The 21,570-nt window shown below is 41.4% G+C and overlaps 1 protein-coding gene across 2 annotated transcripts in view; it reads left to right on the top strand.

The window, feature by feature from the left end:
• igdcc4 (immunoglobulin superfamily, DCC subclass, member 4) overlaps positions 1 to 21,570 on the top strand; it is a 44,953-nt gene that overhangs the window by 3,279 nt on the left and 20,104 nt on the right. For both annotated transcript variants that reach the window (XM_058629482.1, XM_058629481.1), the window contains exons 2-3: positions 13,620 to 13,931; positions 19,384 to 19,525. In XM_058629482.1, the coding sequence (XP_058485465.1) occupies positions 13,620 to 13,931; positions 19,384 to 19,525 (454 nt within the window). The remainder of the gene's footprint in view (positions 1 to 13,619; positions 13,932 to 19,383; positions 19,526 to 21,570) is intronic.

Raw genomic sequence — 21,570 nt, 5'->3', positions numbered from 1 at the left:
TACGAATCAAGTGATGGAGGCACGTAACAGCAGCGTCGTGCTAGTAAAGAGAGCGTGGCAGCGGCAAAGCGCTGGAATGTGTCTGTGTGTGTGTGTGTGTGTGTGTGTGTGTTCAGAAGTGGTTTCTCCTGCTCAAAAAAACCTGGACGTTCAGCACATTGATCGGATAAATGCTTATTGCAAATGGGCCGTGGAGGGGTAGCGTGGGATCACCTAGACATATACCATCACATAGTGATGCTAGCAGTGTTTTAATGATTATTCTGAATCCCTCTGAGGGCGATAGCTGAAGCTGTGAAAACTACTCAGGTTTTTTTCGGGATAGCAGTTCTCCGTCCTCTTATCAAATGAGCATGGACTGACACATTCCTCATATGGGACAGAAGACCAGAGGCAGTCTCTCCATCTCTGAACCTTTCTGCTGAACATGTTAAATTGCTTTTAGACCCTTTCTCCTTTGCAGGTGTGCTGGGGTAGCAGTTCTTCCACTGAAGGAACCTGTATGCAGAGTAGGGCTACGCGTTTAGAAAAGCTGCGGTGTCGCTTGGAATGTGAAAACTCCAGGCCAGTGTTTTCGTCTGGACAGGCAGAAACAGTGACCTTTGAAAGTGATGACACAGTCACGCCGTTTTCCATTCCTCCATACTACCCTCCGCACCGTGGGTCATCACAGCACGCCTGCGCTAAACTGCGTCTAACTTAAATAGATGAGCTTATTACTTCCTGCATGACTGGAGCGCAGACTCCGTGTGTCACTGAACTAAAATACCAGGTACTGTCCCTTCTGAAGAAGCAAAAAAGAATGCAAAAAAAAAAAGAATAGATCTGAGCCGACCTGAGTCGAGTCGTGCTTGAACTGTATAGTGGAAAAGAGGCATAACATTCACTACCTTATTGTTTTGGGTTTTTTTTGTGGCCTCAACTTGTACTTGTGGATGAAAGCTGTGCTAACACTTACTTTCAGTTTCACGTACACGTCATCGTTAGTTCCATAACAAATCAATAATGGAATTATTGATTTTTGGAAGCTGCCCATGGAAACACAAGTGCAAAAGCAGCAATGAGTGATGAAGGGGCAGAATAATTAAAATAATTGACATTAGCTGCACTGAGTGCCATTCATTGTCTCAACAGCTTTTCTGTGTGTGGGAGAAACTCAAGAGTAATACGCTCAGATAAAGTCCCTAGAAAACAAGTTTCGTTTTTCACAGCTTCAGGAATTATAGCACAATACAGTCTTATTTTAGGCCATCTGGTGAATGCATGGCCAATCCTTATTCTGTTTGAACTCTGCTTTGGGTATCCATCAGTGCCCGGGGGAGATATCTGGCTTTATATTTGCCAAATGTTCCGCGACTGTACATTGACCAGATATCTCTGTCTGTCTGATGTGTGCAGAAACCAAACAGTGTGCACAGTGAGCTAAAACTCACTGTAAAGCTCTCTAAAGCCAAGGTGAGCTGCAGATTCAGGCGACAATGCTGTGATAATTCTAGTGGTTAATCACTATGGCCTTCAGTGTCCAGTGTCACACAGTTCTTAGTTTGATGGCACTGGTTTATTGCTCCATCATTTCATGTGTGCCACTAAACATATTGTTCGTAATAACAGAAGAATTAAAAGCGGGAGAAGAAGAAAGGCAAATAATCCTAAAAACATCAGTTCAAATTCCTTTTGCAACGCTTTCATTGTTGTTGTTTATTAAACCCCAGTAGCATTTTACTCGCACAGTGGAGCTAATTCCTCTGGATTTTAAGCCGCAATTATATTTGGTTTAGTTTAATTTTCATTTGGTTGAGCAAAACTGAAGACGCTTCACGGATGGTGTATTGAACGATCACAGACAAATGATGACACTTCAGCTTGAAAGCTTTTGATTATGTACTGTATATATACCTATGTGTATAATACACTGCTGATGTGTTTTATTAAGCTTGCTTTAAATCACTTTAATCCACCTATCTGTGATAAATTCTGTGACACATACAACTGTATTCTGTCTTTATAAATTGGGGAATGTAGAACTCGACTGTAATGTCTGTCCGAGCAAAAAAAAAACAACGTTATTTTTGCAGTTTTCTCAGGTCAGACTCAGTGTCACCTCAGCAGCTTGTTTCATATAAAGTTAATAAATCCGCGGAACACCCGAGGAAAATGAGCGTGTATGAATCCAAGTGACCCTGCTCTGTGTTCTAGACATGGCGGTGGGAGGGAACTGCTTTTTGAGTCAACCATTTATTTCACACAGTGCACCAGGGTTCTGTAGTGCAAAGTCCGTTCTCTAGCTTAAATATCATGGAGATGTTAAGTTACACAAGGGCTCACATGCTGAATGTTCTATCTATTCCAGTGAGGATGGTGGGTTTATTCAAACATTTTTGAAAAATGTTGTTGGTCATGACATTTAAAGTTATCATTGAATGCACAAATACCAATTTACAGCAGCGGGAAGTCACAGAAGTCATTGTTGACAAAAGCTGCATTACTGACTGAAAGTGGACTGATCTTCTGCATGACATTTGTTGTTGTCGTCACTGTCTTCCGCTTATCCGGGTCTGGGTTAGCAAGGAAGCCAAGACAGCCCTCTCCCCAGCCACTTCCGCCAGCTCCTCCGGGGGGGGGGATCCCAAGGCGTTCCCTGGCAAACCAGGAGATAATCCCTCCAGTGTGTCCTGGGTCTGCCCGCGCTGGACCAAAACACCTCTCCAGGGAGGCGATCAGGTGGAATCCGAACCAGATGCCTGAACCACCTCAGCTGGCGCCTCCTACTCTGATCCCTTTCTGGATGTCTGAGCTCCTCACCATATCTCTAAGGCCTTATAAGCCCAGTCACCCTGCGGAGGAAACTTCTTTCAACCTCCTTGTATTTCCCAATATTCATCTGCATCTGTTTTATTGCACTGTGTTGCCTTCAAGGTGTGTCAAAATACCTGGGCACAATCAGGCCAAATGCTGAAATATACCAAATGAATAATTGATTGTTTTAGCTGTTCCAACAAGGAATCATTGCAGTTTAAAATTAAAAATGAAATGCTCTTGTTGTTGTCACCAATAAGCCTTTTTTTTGTGACACTGTGCAACATTTGCAGCAGGACCCGATATAACTATACCCAATATAAATATAAATCCTCAGTATCCTTTTATCCATTGGCCTTGGTTTGATCTTCCAAATTAAAGCACTTCTTGGTCTGATCCTCATCGCCCACTACACATTAACTTTACATCTCTATGGTCTCATTAATCTCTTAATATGCTGTGTATCTCACACTGCCTGCAGGTAACAAACAGCTTATCTCTCTCTATCTTACAAAAACGACACTGCAGTGTATCGCGCTGTATCGTATGCACTTAAAGCGACACAATATATATGTTTATATCAAAATAAGTACAATTTGATTGTACACACGCATTTATAACAGTATGTAATAATCTAAGTGTAACCTTATCAGTGTCATCTCTGACTTTCGTACTCCTCGCCTGTCTGAGGTCAACCTGCAAATGTCTATGCTTTTCTGATGCTGATATGTTTGCTCTGTCTTTGCACATCTCACAACAAATAAGCCCGGAGAGAGCTGATGAAATATTATAGCCAACACTGTATTCCATTACGCACGTAGTACACATTCAGACCCCAAAGCAAAAGACGACATATCGGATGAAACCGCAAATGGTATTCTGCTAAATGAAGACGCTCTGTCTGTCTTTTCTCGTTCTTCACTGACTTCACCTTGTCAGTGCACAGCGCTCCACGGGGAGGCTCAAAACTGTGATTCGATCAGAAGAATTTTGATAATGTTACCTAAGCCTGCCATCTGAATGGGGACTCTGAATGTACAGAGAGCACTTTTTACACTGCGCTAGTCTAAAGCCATGAGCTGAAAGATACTCGGCTGTGCTTTTGTTTTAGGATTCAGTCAATCGGGTGTTTTCACCTTTAGTTCTCCTGCTAGTTGCTGCCATTGCCTTCTCCTGAATTAATCTCAAATGTTCTCAATGTGTTCAGCTCCGGTTTGTTGTGTCTAGACCACAGGGCCAGCTGTTCAACCTTCTGTATAGCAGCAGCTATAGAATATTAAACATTTGAATTGTTAGAGGGATGTATACTGTCTGCAGTGTGTCTTGCATTCGGCCCTTGCCCTTTATTATTCTGTGCGTATCTAATATCTGATGATCCTTTGCTATCACGGAAAGGTTTTTGTGTGGAAACTGCCGTTACGGTTCTTATGGTGACGAAACTTTGTTTGCTTTGTTTATTCCCATCTCTGTAAAATGGCCTTGGGTACCTTGAAAGCTGGTATAAATTATATTATTGTTATTGTTGTTGTTATACTGTACCTGCTTTCTTCTCACCATCGGTTATTCCCTAATGATTCTGTAATGCCCTGCAGTACAGAGTATATGCACTCTTAGTCACCTTAAGGGCGTCACGGAAAAGCGTTATTAATTCAACTGTAAATGATGTATTCATGTAAATAGGGCTTTTAATTACTGAGTTCCAGTAGTTAGTCTTATTTGAACTTTTCTCCGGGATCAAACGTTTCATTTTCCACTTTTTCACTCCCGTAATTTTAAGAACATTAATACTTGGATCCCTTGAGACTTAAAACCAGAGCTTGTTGGACAGGAGCGCCTGTAGAGAATAGCTCATTAGATATTTGCAGTAAATGATGTGTGTGTTTGCAGAGGCACATGCACCCTGCTTGCTTGTTTGTGTATGTGTGGGGGCGTGTCAGCTGCGATTTGTGAGTGTATCTTGATCTGCTCCCCAGAGAATCCATGCTAAATTAGGATGCATATTATTTAAAGATGCCTTGGGCTGAGTATACTTGTCCTGTGAATACGTTGGTGTTTTTTTATGGTGCCCTGTGTGCGCCGTTTTGTGCTTTCAGGGAGGCAATCTAAGCTCAGAAGTGTTTGTATGAATACAATAGACGTCCCGAGCTCCATTTTGTCTGCAATGAATTCAAATGATATGCTCTCTTTGGGTGTTAAATTAAATTAGCTTCGTCAGTGTTTTTTCAGTCATGGCCTTTTGTATCCGATAAACAGATATTGATAAAGAGAGATAAAACAACACATCTAATGGTTGCCTAAGACTTGCACAATACGTTTTACTTTCTTTTTACCTCATATGGTTGTCCAGTGTAGATATATTACACATATATAAACCTCTTTAAAAAAAGTCTAAGTTAAAAAGGTCAAAAAATGTGACTAATTTTTGACCTTTTCTATTATACAATCATGACTGAGCTACATATAAAGATAGCCTTTTGCTTCAAAGAGAAAAAAATAATATTTAAATTGATTAGCTGACCAAAAGTCCAGAAACGTTGTTTCACACTCTTTATTGCAAAGAAAAATTATCTGCTCTCTCCAAGAACTGTAATCTTGTGTGTTTTTACTTGTAGTCTGATTTAACTCTACCTTGAGCCAATTTTTTTACAAGGTCCTAGTCAGGCAGAGATGTTGCTGTTGATTTTGAAGAATCTGTCTATTTTCAAGTACTTCCACGAGCACAAGTGTATTACAACTGCACTGAGCAAGCATGGGATTGTTCACCCACTAACATGCAATGTGAGCTGGGATTAGACCATTGTGACACAGGTTAGTTTCCCCCTACTGATGATGTGCGATAGTAACATACTGTCTTGTGTGTTTGCCCCGCAGCGTATATTTGGTAAGTGTCCGTGATGGGTTTTTGAGCTCATCCTTGGGTCACAGTCACACTAAGAGTGGTGTGCTCTACATTAGCGACGCTTTATCCAGCATCCAGGATCTTATCATGAGTTGAATCACAGCAGCCCCAGCTGCATTGACGGTGCAAGCTATCAGGAACACAATCATCTGCATTTAAAAATTTCATTACTTTAAGAATGATCAGTGAAGCTGAAGCAATATTTTATGCAATGTGGTTATTAGACATTAAAAGCAGCGGTTTATTCGCGTAATTATCATTCTGTGGCTGTTTTTCCTGATAAATATGTTGTCATTATTGTGATGCTTATTATCACTATTCTCTCTCTCTCTCTCTCTCTCTGTGAGAAGCAGCTGTCTGGTTGCGCTCACTCCATCTATTAAAGCCCTACACAGTTTTCCACCAGGTATAATGAATAAAACTCGTATTGCCCCCTCTCTCTTTTCTGAGATCACAAAAACATTATGGAACATAAAAGACAAGACATCATTCACGATGCATGACTGCGGGACACAAACCATTAGAGACACGTCATCTGTGCATAGCGTGATTTCATTAAGTGGCGTTGGTGCTGCAAGTCGGGCAGAGGCTGGCGAATATATTACAGTATATAAGACATAATGTGTTGCAGACCCAGTCTCATTTGGAAACATTGCTGGAAACTCTGTATGTCTCTGGATGTCTTTGACATCTCCAACCACAGGAAATCACGTCATCTAGTGTGGGAAACGGTGATCCTCCAACTCTTACAGTTGTGTATTGTGAATATGGGGTAAGGGTTTGATCGTCATTTACCTGCCCTTCCCGTCTCATTGGAATGCAGCAAAGATTGTAGTACATCTGTCTCAAATCAGTGACGGAAAATTAGAGAGAACCCACTGTGAGCATAATGGGTGCAGTGGCATATTTGATCTCCTCATGAGCACGGAGTCTTCTCAGTGCAGCAGCTTTTCGTCTTCCTGACCTTGTGTGATGTGACGCTCGGCTCTGATCCTGTCACATAAGCACCGTAAAATACATGTGCCTCTCTCACCGTGGGTTTTTTTTCCCGTCTTTGCATCCACACAATCCCTTCTCCGCAGAATTAATTCCAGTGTTTCCCTTTGTGCTGCACACTGTGACACTCTATATTGCCAATCCCATGCACCAGTGTTTCTAGGATTCCTGTACATTCACTGTGCTGCTGCGTTAATAAACAGATTCCGACACAGATCTCCCTTGTTTACTCCCGTGTTAGTTTCATTGCTTGCTTTGTTGACTCATGAAAGTGGGGCCTGGCACTTGACACGACCATGCGGGGGCCCCATGCTCCTCGGTCCTGCCTGCAGGAACATTGCCCTGTGATTGGAGGAAGTCAGTCTGGGATGAATGAGCGCTGCACGTAAAGTTGTCCCCGTCTCTGAGTCTCACCCCCATTCTCAGTTCCCTTTCTCTCTCACACAGTTCAGAGGGACTCACGAGTTGTGTTTGTTGAGCCAAACCTCCCTTTTTCATCGTTGTTACTTTTGACTGTGAGAGAAGAATCCCACTGAGATCAAATCACTGAAGCAAAAAGGGTAAATCAAATATTTACAGTCCAACACTGTATGCAGAACTCGTACTTCATAGCAAAGACTAAAGCTTTTGTACATGACAGTGCAGAGTGACAGGTGCAAAGACAGGTTGGCAAATGTATAAATGGTTCTTCCCAACCTACCAGCAAACTATGATTTTTATATTCACATTTCTCTCACTCTCTCACAGTGGAATAGTGTTCTCTCCATTTTCACTATTTTATGATTTCTTTGAAAGTGAGGTTGTTTAGAAAGATGCCCGCAACAGTTTTCCATTCAATAACAAATTGCTACCATTAAAGCGAGTACACTTTTCTACTGCCCTGTCTGTACGCGTGAACTATTTTACCTTTCCAATGGTCTGAGTCAGAAGATTATTATTACATTTTGTGTTTCTGATAGTGAAAATCAGCGCGTGTTTGTGTTGAGGATGACTTGGTTTGAGAAGAAGCCAGTAGCTGATGAAACACAACTGGAACAGTTAACAACCGACACGGCAGCTGTTCAGATTGCTGAGTGACTCACAGTCTCACTGTGGATTCAGTGAAAATGTTAAGCCCTCTGTATATCTTTACTTAACTAGTAAACAGAGTGTTTTATATTGCGTCTGATCAATTTAAACAAATACGGATAAATGCAGCACATTTCAGACTCGTGACAGCGCTTAACATTTTAAGCGAAAGGCCCCGGGACAAAGCTATTCAAGATAAAGGCCTAAATATTTTGACAGTGGCAGTTTCTGGCTCTTACTCAGGCATTTCCACTTGAATGCTGAAACATTAGTCACCATCTCCCTGCAGGGATTTACTTCAAGCTGCCTCTCTTCTCAGATTATCACAACTGTGGCTTCAAAATATCGATTTATTCATACACTGGTTTGTTTTGGCCACAAGGAAGTGACGGCTTTTTTTTGTTTGTTTTTTTTACTTTGTTATCAATATGAGGTCATTAAATTAGCAAAGACATGATAGACAAAATACTCACCTAATTGTTTAAATTTGTTTTGAGGTTTGGTTTGTGGCATCCAGACACAAACACACACACATGCGCACACACAGTCACTTTTTAGTGCTATCAATCAGACCATCTGTCCTTGTCCACAGCCTGTATTTAAGGTTTCAGTGATGTCCTACAATCCTGGCCTCCCTGAAAATATAATATGAGATGTATTATGCAGGAAGGGACGGCAATTGACTTTAACCGCTGTGCCAATTGAGCAGATGTATCTGGCACTTGGTTTTTGAGTGCTTTTGTGGTCCCTCTTCACAAAAGTGTCTGTAATTCATTTCACTGCTTTCTTTCAATTGCATCTCAAGGCTAATCTTATCTTCTCTGCTCAAGTCAGTCCTCCATTTCATTCTGTAAGTCGGAGTCACTTTCTCTCTCTCATATTGTTTTTCTCCCTGTCTTACCACACATTCTCCACCTTTTTCAGTTCTGACTTTCTTAAGTTTAGTTCGCTCTTGTTCCTGCAATATTATAGTGTATTTTTTTGGCCCTGCTGGTTATGTTGATGACAGTGGATGACAAGGGATGACAACATCAGTGTGGTCAAACCATCACATTGCTCTAAACTGTGGGATTTACTTCAGTAAAGTCCAGTATTGTTTTCATTTTTGTTTGTTTTACACATTTTGTGAAATGATAAATGTGACCCAACATTTGGTTCACAAATGAAGGATGGCTTTGACGCAGCCATGTTGTACTGTAATGCACTGTAGTTTAAGCTGCTCTTGGTCAACAGGATCCTGGTTTGATCTTCCACCTCCTTCACTGTGGCTTTAGCTTTAGCTCCTGTATGAAACAGTGGAGTTATCTTTCTACTTCTCTACCCTATTGAATGGAAAATGGAATATTTATCTCAGGATCCTCACTGGATGATATTTAAGTTAGATTTGTTTTTCTTGAAAGATATCGATAGATTTTTTTTCAATGGAAAATGTGTTTGCTTGCAGACTTTGATAATTGCCTGTATGAATCAGTTTGACATTAAACATAAGTGAATATGGCCTGACTGTATAAATTGTCTGGTTCCAATAGATTCAGGTGTGGTGGGTCATTATGGGATTAGAATTGATCAGTTGTGACTTGGTTTTATATATGATATTGACTTTAAAATGTTGTGGCACCCTGTGTACATGTACATGTTACACCATGTTATCATTGTGAGGATTTCACCAGGTTCCCATGATGCCTGTGGCCTCACTGAACACCTAGCATGGCTGTAAAACTCAAAAACTAGGCTGTATTGTCCAGATAATGGACATATATATATATATATATATATACATACATATATATATATATATTTACATATATATATTAATATATATATATATATATATATATATATATACATATATGTACAATACAGAAATAACAGCATCAGGTTTTGAAAGAAAATGCACTTTCTGAATTCAGAATTTTGTCATTCATTATCTGACCCTTTTAGATGAATCTCTGTGCATATCTGTCCCTTTCTACATGAGGTACTGTATCACTTCACTTCAGACGCTGTGGAAACCTGAGCTGGTGCCCGAGGGTCATGGGGTGTCCATTCTCTGATGGCACTGAGCTTGAGCGGGTGAAATATTCACTGCTTTTGGTCATTCCTTCCCCCTGCTCCTCCTCTTTGTCCTATGTTCCGAAATGTTTTTGAGAATAGGTTAGCCATTAACAGAAATGGGCCAGCAAAATAAGTGTTATAGTATATGGTATAGCGATCTAGCTGATATATGAACGGGTAATTTAAAATGATGGGGATCATGCAACCCCTTACTTAATTCAAATGTGAATGCTATTAAAGTCCAGACCTGTTCAGATCTTCTCTTCTCTGTTGTCTGTTCATCGCTGCTGTCCCCTCTCTCGACATGAGTGAGCTATGAACCTCTTGGCACAGTGCCATCACAATCCATTCACTACAGCTCAGCAAGACCGCACAGCCACTACTATACCCTGAGTGTGTATCATGTTTTCCCCAGCAGCTCCCACTTGTACAGTTAAATGGCCAAATGGCCACTTCACAAATCCTCCCAGTTCACCACATTGTGTCCTCGTGAGACACGAAGACATAGTGTGAGTCTGTCTATGTTTGCATTGAAATGGGTGTTTGTGTGCACGTGGGTTAGCTGGTGATTATGTGTGCAGATCTCGGTGACAAATTCAGGGCATGTTGAGGTTGCGGGTGCAAATGTGTGTGAATATCAAAGAGTTTTATTCCCAAATGAACTACTACTGGAAATATGTAATCCAGTGTGCTTACCTCAACCTTTTTAAAGGATAGTAGGTCATGATAGTGTTCTGGTTGTTGAAATATGCGTTTCCATTTAGTCTTCCTGGCCATTTTGCTTGTACCCAGTTGGACTTCCTTTGACTTGCATAACTGTATTCATTCTTCATGGTATACTTACTCGAAACCTTCCACAGAGATTTTGGTCCATATTGACATGATAACTTCATGTAGTTATTGACTGCACATCCATGATCCAAAACAGACCAGAGTGCACTGAATTCATAGCTGCTTCTGAAGATGACTACTGTTGCCATGAAAGGATGCACACATGGTTAGCAACAATACTCGGGTCACCTGTGGTGTTTGAACAATGCTCAGTTGGAACTAAGTGGCCCTAACTTTGCCAAAAAAAATGTCCCCACACCAAGACACCACCAGCCTAAAACACTCATACAAGGCGAGGTGGATCCATGTTCTTTATTGACACTACCATACAAACGACTCATCAATCTTCTATTTTCCAATTTTGATGAGCTTTTGGTGACTTTCAACCTTAGTTTCCCATTGACAGGCCCGGAGTGGCACCAGGGGTGCTGGTCTTCTGCTGCTGTCGCCCAGTTTCTTCAAGGTTTGACGTGAGCTCATTCTGAGATGGTCTTCTGCAGACCTCCAGCAGGTTGTCTTGACCACGGTTACAAATCCAGTTGCTTGAGTTGCTGCTATGTGCTTGGCTGATTAGATTATTTATATGAATGCACTCAACAGTTGAATGAGTGTATCTAATAAGGTGGCCGGTGAGCCTATACTGTATAATTAGCTTCACACAGGTTGACATGATTTGTGTGTTTTCCGTTCTTTTCTTTTTGTTTTTCCTTGTGACCTATCACACCTTTAACCAGTTGTGTGAGACATAATGGCTTCCATATGCAGCAACGAATGCTCCCCACCTCTTGCCAAATGAAACCGTGGGCCGTGAGCTGGGAAATGGCTGCTAACATTTTAATGACTTAATGAAACCTAATTAGTTGAAATGGGAGAGAGGAAGAGAAGAGCCATGGAGGTGATGTCTGTTAGTGTGTTTAGGTGGGCGTTCCTGTTCCACCAAGACTGTGAGTGCTCTTCCTGTGTGTGTGTGTGTGTGTGCATGTGTGCTGGTATCTCTTCTCTTGCATGCATGTGTGTTCAGGTGCGCGTGAGAATGAGTGTGCCACAGAAAAGTGCAGGAGCTTTCCTCTGCATTACAAAGCCTCTTCATCAGGACACACTGGAGGGGGGTGGCGGGGGGTATCAGGCCTCATTTAATCAAGGAAAAAATTTCATCTACCATTAACTTAATTAATCCAACGCTAGAGAAAGAGAAGCTGAATAAACCTGCATGTGTGTGTGTGTGTGTGTGTGTGTGTGTGTGTGTCTGCCTCTGTGACAAAATAATGGTTCTTAAATTAGATTCAAAGAGGTTTATGAAATTAACTGTAAGGGGTAGGTTTGAATGATATGACTTACACGGGCACATGTGAAATCATGTAATGACTTCATGGGAAATACATTTCAAGTATCTTAACCTTTCACAGTATTTGTCAGCATCAGATAAATCACAAGCCCGTTATTGAAAAGGGCTCATAAAAAGGGCTTTGTAAATGCTGTCAGTGTTGTCAAATAAAAGTTGTATTTTGAAAAAGAAACCCACAGATTAAGTACAAAAGCACCGAATATGCTAAAACTAGGTCAAGTGGACGTACAATCGTGATATAAATATGGACATGACACAGACCTGACAGTGAAATTATTTATACAATTCGGTGCTTCCCAACCCTCAACATGGCAATAATCCACAAACCAAACATAATTGGTTCCAGAAACAGGGAACCAAATCATATTCACCTTCAATTAGTTGAAATTAGAGAACGTATATTGATATTCAATTGAATTGCAATGAATTCAGTAACTGAGTATTTAATTCACTGATTTGTCGTTGCAGTCCTATACAGTATAATATATATATATATATGTATATTTATCTGTTGTTTTGCAATCACTATAACATAAGGTAACACAACATAAATAGTGTGATTTGCAGACTTCTTTTCACATGGTTTTCAACTTACATGCACACTAAAAGAAGCACTGGTGTTATGTAGTACTACTCTTAACCCCTCACCTTTTCGAGTTTTCCTTGATGTTTTTTGGCCAGCTTCCTCATTAAAGATGTCTACCGTTCTCCTCCTAGTTTTTCCAGTCATTTTCATTTTGCTCCTAATAAAACCCAGTAAAAGTGTCCTTTTAACATTTTTAATACAGAGGGTGGAACGGGAATTATTTAATTAAGATACATGGAAAAGATGAAACTTAAGTATATTAATCATTTGCTTTTTACAGTTGAGTGGAAACGGACCTGTTGTTGTCTGGGACCATTGTGAGTGTATTCGCTTGCATTTAATTATCTGCAATTTTCATTTTAAATTAAGTTTGCACTCAATAAAACACTTTGGGTCATTTTAGATAAGTGGTAAATTGTTGAAAGATAAATCATGATCAGGTATCAGCAGGGTTAAATTGCTGTGGTCTCCTTGGACTGCAGTTTATGTAGCACTCTGCTGCTCATCTCACACCAGCTCATCAATCACTCACTGCAGGACTTCCCCTCTCCCTGTGATTTTAATGTCCTGCTGCTGACATACAAATCCCTTCATGCTTCCACACTCATTTAATTTGCAGAGCTCCTCCCCCCTCTCCCTTTCCTCCTTGGGCCTCCTCTCTCTGTCCCCAAAACACCCTGCCTCTGGAATGCACCACCCTTGTCCATCTGTGCTGCCAGCGCTGTCGACTCTTCTATGCTATGCTACAAAATGACAAATTGCCAATACCTGAAATGGATAAAGTTGACAAAAATATGACAAATGGAGCAGATTTAAACATGTGAAAATAAATGGATTAACATTTAAAAGCCATGGAGAAGCGACTTTCTAGTTGAGTTGTGATGGTGTTTACAGAGTACTAAAACAACAAGGCTCAATAGCCACTTTCTACTGAAAATACAGTGACAAATGCAATAGATAGTGAATAAAGAGGTGTATAATAGAATAAAGGTGATCCTATTCTATTGCGCAGTAAACACAGTTTTCTTCCTTCTCCCAAACAGAAAAGCCTGTTTCGGTGGAGCTGAGCTGTGGAGCTGGGCCCAGCCATGTAGTATTGGAGCCAGGTTTGCCCCTATTGCTGGATTGCAATCTTGGGGCCAGCGAGACACCTTTTAATGTCACCTGGCTTCAGGATGGCCAGATCCTGCCTCTGGAGGGGGAATACCTGCAGTATTTGGGCAATGGATCCCTTCTCTTGCTGCCGTCTTCCCACGATGGCCACCCTGCCCAAGACGTGGAGGGGGGCTATAGCTGCGTGAGTGCCAGCACCCATGGAGCCCTCACCAGCCGGACTGTGAATGTACTTATGGCAAGTAGGTATCCAGCAACACACAGAGCATGTTGATTTATTTACTTTGGTTTCCTTCAACACGAACACGTGTAGTTTAGTCAAGCTGGAAGAGTCTGTGATGTCTGCCTGGTTGTTGTTCAATGACGGAAGTTCATGTATTGATGTTGAGACAATGCACTGTAATGTGTTAAATTGCGACACCCACACACACAATTACTAGCCTTTTCCCCTGTTGTCACGGTTTATTCAAAGCAAAGCCAACTGAGTGTTATTGATCTTCTCACCCAGCTCTGCAGGAAAGAGCACGAGCTTGCTGGCTTGCTTCAGTCAAATAGCTGCTTTACCTAAAAAAATAAATAAATGATGCTTTCATATACATGGAAGAAAAAACTCATTTACACATGTATTATCAAGCAAAATGGTCTGCTTGTGCATCTATTCTGGGTGGCCAAACAATCATTTGGTTTGTCAGGTAATGAAAATGGGGTTTGACTCAGTCGCATTCATTAGACATGGATGCACAGAAAAGACACATGCATGTACTCGGAGAGCAAAGGGGAAGAGAGACAGAGAACGATGTGAAATGTAATATTTGTCTGGGGAATGTCCTTGCCTAGATGGAGATGAACTTGACTCTCCCGTGACACAGATCGGAGACAGGTGTCCCAGAAACAGGTACACACTTAAGCGAAGGCCCGTTGTTTGCAGTTGTTTAGAATGACAAAAAAGAGAGAGAGAGAGCATGTGTAAATGAAAGAAATGAACAGGAGCATGCAGGCGTGAGAGATGAGAAGACCGGCTGCGGCTCTTTAATCGCCCCTCCAAAAATCGCCCCTCTTTCCCCTCACACTTCTAAGTGGTAGTCTTTATTTAGTCATTAGCTTTGTGTGAAATGAGACAGTATCCTCTTTGGATCCCCTACTTTTGTCCGCTGTCACATGCCTATTTATGAGGATCTCTTGTTTGAGGAACAATAAGGAGTACAGGCGGGGGGGGGGGGGGTTAGATGAATGGTGGGAGGGTGGAAATGGCTGGAGTTTGTAGTGATGGTGAAAGGAAAAGGCTTCAGAGCCCATTAAGGATGACCTTCCACTTGTGTGTGTGTGCGTGCATGTGTTTGTTTGGTATATGTGCGCAAGATCTGAATGAAATCAGTGGGGAGAGGCTGTGAGATAGATATGAGCAGTGTGCATGAGGTCCACGCTGAACTGCTTTGACACCTACTGCGCATTCACAGCCAGAAATGAGACAAAAGAGAGAGAACATAGTGTACTTTTAAAAACACATTATGAAAGCCCCGTGGTTCAGGTTATTTACTTGTTGCAGGATATGATGCACGTTGCTTTGTACAGAAACATGGGGAACATTCAGCTCCAGAGGGAGGGAGATACTAGAAGAAACCATCTATTCAAAAAAAGAGTTGCATTTTCAGCTTCTGCCAAAGGTTGCATACAGTGATGGACAAATGATGATGCTGTTTATGAAACTTGCCTTTAGTGTTAATTAGATCCCTGGTTCTCAAGCTGTGGTACCAGCAGAGGAAGCTCACGTACCACTGGTGGAGTAGCGCTGAGGAATTTTGAGCGCAGTCAAAACTAATAATAAAAAAAAATGATATTAATTAGAGTGACCTTATCTCTCGCTCCATCTTAATCTAGGACGATGAGAGAGATCGAATTATCTAATTGGGAATAAATCTGCCTCCTTTGAAAAGTCTGTAGCTGACTTTGACGTTGGTGATAATGGTATTACTTCGAGAGCTCTATATTTTCTGACTCGGTATTAAAAGTTTGAGAACCACTGAGTTAGATCATTACCTTTTCTGATTATGAGGAACGCTGGAGTAAATGCCAAATTTTCCAAATTCCTACCAGCTTTCATAGCATTACATTTGAGTGAAGGAGGTGATGTCATAACGGGGCTTCTCCTGTGTACTTTCGTGGCTTTACTCTGGTGCTGAAATAGTTTGTATTTGTATTGAGTAGTCACATAGTCTTCTCTTCATTTTTTTTTTTACCATGTACCATTTTGCGAAGTTTTTAATGAAAGTGTTCAATTTATAACCATAATTTGAAGACATGCCTCTTGTTATGGTAAAAAGGTTGAGGTATATGTACTGTATGTTTTTTTTTTCTATCCTAAAACCCTTGTTTTGAGTGAAAAAATCCATCCATCCATTCATTTTCTACCACTTTATCCTACACTTGAGGGTTGCAGAGGGAGCTGGAGCCAATCCCAGCTGATATACCAGCATATAGTCCACAAATGGCCTTTTTTGGCATGTCAGAACGGACATAACTTAGCACTTTTATACATTTAGAACATGAATCCAAGTGCAATTATTCACCAGAAGGTTTTGCATGTATCCGTTGAGGCTTGGGTCACGCTTGATGGGTTGAAAGCTGGGTAGCAAAGAGGTCACGGGTAGAATTATCTGCTTGGACAAGGGGAGGGGAAAAACGCTGCAATATGATAGCTCTGGGGCCAAAGAGTGAGGCAGATAGAGGGACAGACAAAGACAGAGAGAGAGTTGGGGTAAAGTCAAGGGCAGGAGAGATAGAGAGAGAGAGAGAGAAATGAGAAATGAGAAAAGAAAAGAAAAGAAAAGAAAAATTAGACGAGTAAAGAAAGATGGGTAATTTCTACGTGAAGTATGGACGCTTTACACACTTTTCGCGAGAGAGGTGTAAGGAGCTGCCTGAAAATGTTCCTTTAAAACAAAGACAGACCTTGTTGCTAGGTAACAGTTGGACATGTTTTGACCCCGTGGCTTGATATGTCACCTTTTCCCGAGAGTGTCACCTCAGAAATCTTGCCCGTTGTATCAGCACGATCCTGGGCAGAACCGTGTCAACTTTGCAAAATCTCACAGCAGGCATGGTGGCACTCATGGAATCCTGGGAAAAGACTAATATGATTATGCTTTGACAGAGCGAAGGTGGAAGCCCAGCCAGTTGCTTTTGTTCCATCAAAGCATAGAAAGAGGGTTTTCTTTGTATTAATGCCTCTGTCGCTGATCAGCTGTTGTCCACTCCTCACATACACTTGAATGCATGCGGTGATCCAGTAAAGTAACCACAAGCAGACCGTGTGCAGACACCAGGAGGCTGCATGCATGCAAGTAGCTCTGCACACATACACTCCAACTCAAATTTACACACTCAGTGAGTCTGGCACCCTGTCAGGTCCTCTCTGGCAGTGTTACAGGTGGTGTGTTTACATGGGGCATCACAGTGTGTAATGGCTTAAAGAGGGAGGGGTTAATCATCAACTCTTCCTAATCTTGCCACGTTACAGTCGTTCCAAGTTTTTTTTTTTTTTTTTTTTCTTTTTTCTGAAATGAATCAAATGCTTTCCTGCTTCAATGGCCCGGCATGTGTGTCTGCCTCTGTGTACTCATTGAGAAACTTTGTTCCTTTAGTGCAAAGGGAAAACACAGATGGCCAGTTTGTTGCCATGACTAACAGTCGGTGTGATGGGGTTAGTTGCTGAGTCTCATCCAGCTCACAGCAGTTTGGAGAAAATAGTGAGACTTAAGAGACGTTTGGGATTTGGAATCTCAGGGCAGTTATTTGATAGACTGTGCGTCTTAAAACCGCCACATGTGACAACTGCTAACCCTTTGCACAAGGTAGAAATAGTGCTGTTTGTCAGGTGACATGTGACTCAGTGGTGGCTCTGTGGATGGCATCATTAGGCCATTATACAATCGGATGCTCAGCCCACCTCCTGTCTTTCTGACATAAACATGAAATGGGGTTTTCGTTCATGTGGTGGGTTTGGGGTAGCAATGGAAACGTTAACAGATATTCATTGTTTCGGTAGGATAATAGTGATTCACCTCTCAATAACAGCTGTTACTCAAACGTCACACTGGTGTGATTATTGTGCTGACAACCCTGCTGGCATTTTAGGGATGTTTGAGAAAAAATAAATTACCTGTTGACTTTTAATATCGGGTAATGTGTTCTCACTTATATCACATGTCATAAAGCTTCCCTCATCATTACTCAGAAATGCATTCATCTCTTATTATCAGTTGTTTTTCTCTGCTTAGTGTCATGCATTAATACACATAATTTTACAATTTGCATATTTCATTAAAACAAACAGTAGGCTCCATGTAATTTGTAGCCAAGTTATATCAGTTGGAATTGTTTTTGTTTTTTTTGTTACCTCTTTCTTCAGCTCTTCAGCGTCTGCTTTCCCCTTTGATCCCCCCCTCCTCTTCTGTTCTTTACTCTTTAGTCAGAGCTGCAGGCGAAGCAGCTGGGACAGCCAACCAGTTTTGTTCTCTTCTCCCACAGCCTGTTTGGGGTCAGAGGTTAGAGGCCCTCAGACAGTGCTCACTGCTGGCCCCTGGTGCTCAGCAATACCTGCAGTTGAAAGCTATTCTGTCTGTGTGTAAAATGTGTTGAGGCTGTGATGAAATTTGGTGCCATGCCAAGACTCAACTTGGAAGAGCGAAATATTTCAAACCTGATTAATGTCTAATTTTCTCCTACACAGGACATTCAAGGACATTTAAATGTCGTAAACAAGTCTTAAATTAAGTTACTCATGTGAAATGGTACATTTAAAAGCCTTTAAACTGAATGTATTATAAGTCAGAAATAGATACTAAGGATTTACATATTCTTAACTTCATTGGACATTCATTGGATTTGTTAAGCCAAAAGCTTTAAGTGTGTACTTTTAGGGTATTTTTTAGGGTATGTGATGCAAGCTTGTGTTATGGCTGAAATGTGTTGTGTTTTTTGTTGTTGTGTTTGGTTCTTCTCACCTCTTTGCTCCTCCAGGTGATGTTCTCACACCTGCCTGAGCCTGGCTGTGTTGCTCATCAGGGTGTGGAAGATGCAGGCTGTGCCAGTGGGCTGTTTGGCAGCTTTCAGGCAGTACTGAGTTGAGAGAAGGTTGCATGCTATGACTGCACGATCAGTTCATTTAAAAAAAACCAAAAAAAAACCTGTGTTTAGGTTTCTTCCTGTGTGTACACACACTTCTTTGACTTATTTGAGGATGTAACTGCTCAAATACCAAGTTTTTATCAATATCATCACAGGGTCACATTATGTTTGCACTGAGTATCCTGTATAGAAGTATCTAAATTGACTTCACCTGCAACAAAGCTCCTGTTGGACTGTTGTCAGTCACATTGGTGTCCACACTATGTGCTGTGATATGTCTGTTTTCATTTAAAGGGGAACATCATTTTACAAAGTTCACATTATGTGCTGTTGAAGAAGACTTGCAAGTGATTAAGATCATTCACTCCACAGGGAAATCTTTATAAATCAAGTTAAGAGCAGGCTCATTTTCCCACAGGCTTTCATTCAATGGACTTTGATTTGCAACGAGGGAAGTCGACACCTGGTGGCTATTTAATATAATTTCCCTCCCTGATTAACTTCACCTGGCAAACTGCAAGATTATGTCCACTCTTTATATTTGACCAAGTTTTTTTTAATCCTCAGGTCTGTCTAAGTTCCACCAAGAACCATCAGCCCAAACGGCGCCTGCTGGGGGAGCTGCCCGCTTCGAGTGCCAGATTGAGGGAATACCTACACCTGTGATTACCTGGGAAAAGGATAAACTAGCTGTCCCTGAAGAGACAAGGTGACCCTGCTTCATGTTTTATTTCCCATCGTCTCCTTCTTATCTAGTCTTATCTTCCTTCTTTTCTACTTCACCACAGTGTTATTAATGACTAAGGTAGGTGATTATTCTGTGCTGGGATTTCGTGCCAGTTGCTCAGAACAGTCTGTCTTCCCTGGGACTTTGGTTGCCTGAAGGCAGCATCTCACTCAAACCTTTGAACCAAAAATGGAGACCACAAGCTACGAGTCATTAGCTCATGGAATGCATGAACAGGCTGTTTGAGCTCACCGAATTTCTGGTTTAAAGGAGGTACTTGCACACCATCTGCTAATTCCTCATACTGCTAATGCCTGCAACTGGAAACTATAATTACGGTTTACGTTATGGCTCCGTGAGACGAGGACGATGCATCTGGATTGAATGTGACCTTTGTGACATGAGTGTCCAAGAAAGTTCTTCAGGAAGGAGATCCTGATGTCAAAATTCTGAAGAATATTTATTGTGTGTGGTGTGATGTCATAATTCAAATGTTTGCAGTCACATTTTTTTGGCCATAGTGCCACCGTTCGATATTTATATTACATTCTGAAAGATATGCCTTTTCATTTGCGTATGTTACTTTTAATTTTCAACGGGAGGTCAGCGTGAACCTGGGAAATCACCACTGCTACATCCATTAAAGATGTGAAACATGAACGTAGTTGCAAATCTTGTTTAATTCTTCTGATTACGGCCTCCGCCATTACCCCATCAATTACTCCTCTGGAGTGATTGCATGCAGTTAAAGGGTCTACATTCACATAGCACTTTTTGTCTTGATGACCACTCAAAAGCACCTCGCACCACAGTTTCTGCGATTTACCCACTGAGCCCCACGTACAGTACACACAGCGTATGTCTATACGCAGCACTTTTTCTATCACACATCTGTCAAATGCTGCTGACACAGCTGTCAGACGCTATGTGGGGTTAAGAATCTTTCCCAGGGAGGGATGCATAGCTGGGGATCAAACCCCCCCCTCCCCCCCTCTGTTTGAAAGACAACCCACTCTGCCACTGAACCACAGCAACTCTGTGGTTGCCTTCTGCGCTGCGCTTTTTTTAATGTGGAGTGAAGTAAATGAAAACTCTGAAGTGCAGAACAGTTTTCAAATGAAATATGTCCGTATATTTAACTGTGAATAGAATGACCTTGAGTTTCAAAACAGCTAATCATTGTGTTCACCCCTTAAAATGTCTTCCTGCTACCACATCCTCAGTTGGTCTCTCTCTCTCTCCCTGTGTCTCTCTATGTGTCAGCTCCCTCTCACAAATGTTCTCATTTACTCGGCCACTTAACAATATTGACATTTCACTGTGGCTCCACCACCCCGTCGCCGTGGAATTTTTTGTAAGCCTTATAGCACGGGGCTAAGTGCTAATGGCTGCTGCAGCCCTGCATGACCCTCAAACAGCTCAGTGCTTGCGGGGTCTCATTGGTGGGACACAGTTCTCCCACCTCAGGCACAGTTAATGGCCTCTCACAAAAGATGAACCAAAAGAAGACACTAGTTTTTCCTGGCTGTGCGCTCTCTTGCTCTAATCTGCCATTTTCCTCTACATTCACCCCTCTGACTTCTGTTGCTCTATTTATTTCTACTATTATCCCCTTTCCATCTCTATTTCTGTTTCTTTTCAATCCCTATGTTTTTCCAGTCTTCCTTTCCGTATGGCTTTTTTCATTCATTTTCATGTTACCTTGTGCCTCTCGTTGTTTTCTCTTCTACTGCCACTTTTTTTTTTCGGTCTGGTAAAAGCCACATGCGTGTGTGGGATGTGAATATTAAACTGCATTAATCGACATTGTTTCCAACGCACATGCATTTTTATATAGTGCTGTTTAGGAATTGTGTGATTCTATAATTCTATAAAAATAATTAACTGTATTTCAATTCAATTCAATTCAATTCAATTTTATTTGTATAGCGCATCTCAAGGTACTGTACATGGACAACATCACCAAGAGCAGAGAAACCAAGCAATTCACACAATGAGCACGCACTAGGCATCAGTGGAGAGAAACA

Source organism: Solea solea, chromosome 5 (genome assembly GCF_958295425.1).
Source record: "Solea solea chromosome 5, fSolSol10.1, whole genome shotgun sequence".
NCBI lineage: Eukaryota > Metazoa > Chordata > Actinopteri > Pleuronectiformes > Soleidae > Solea > Solea solea.
Note: the sequence above shows the minus strand (reverse complement) of the source record. Positions and strands in the feature narration are given on the sequence as shown.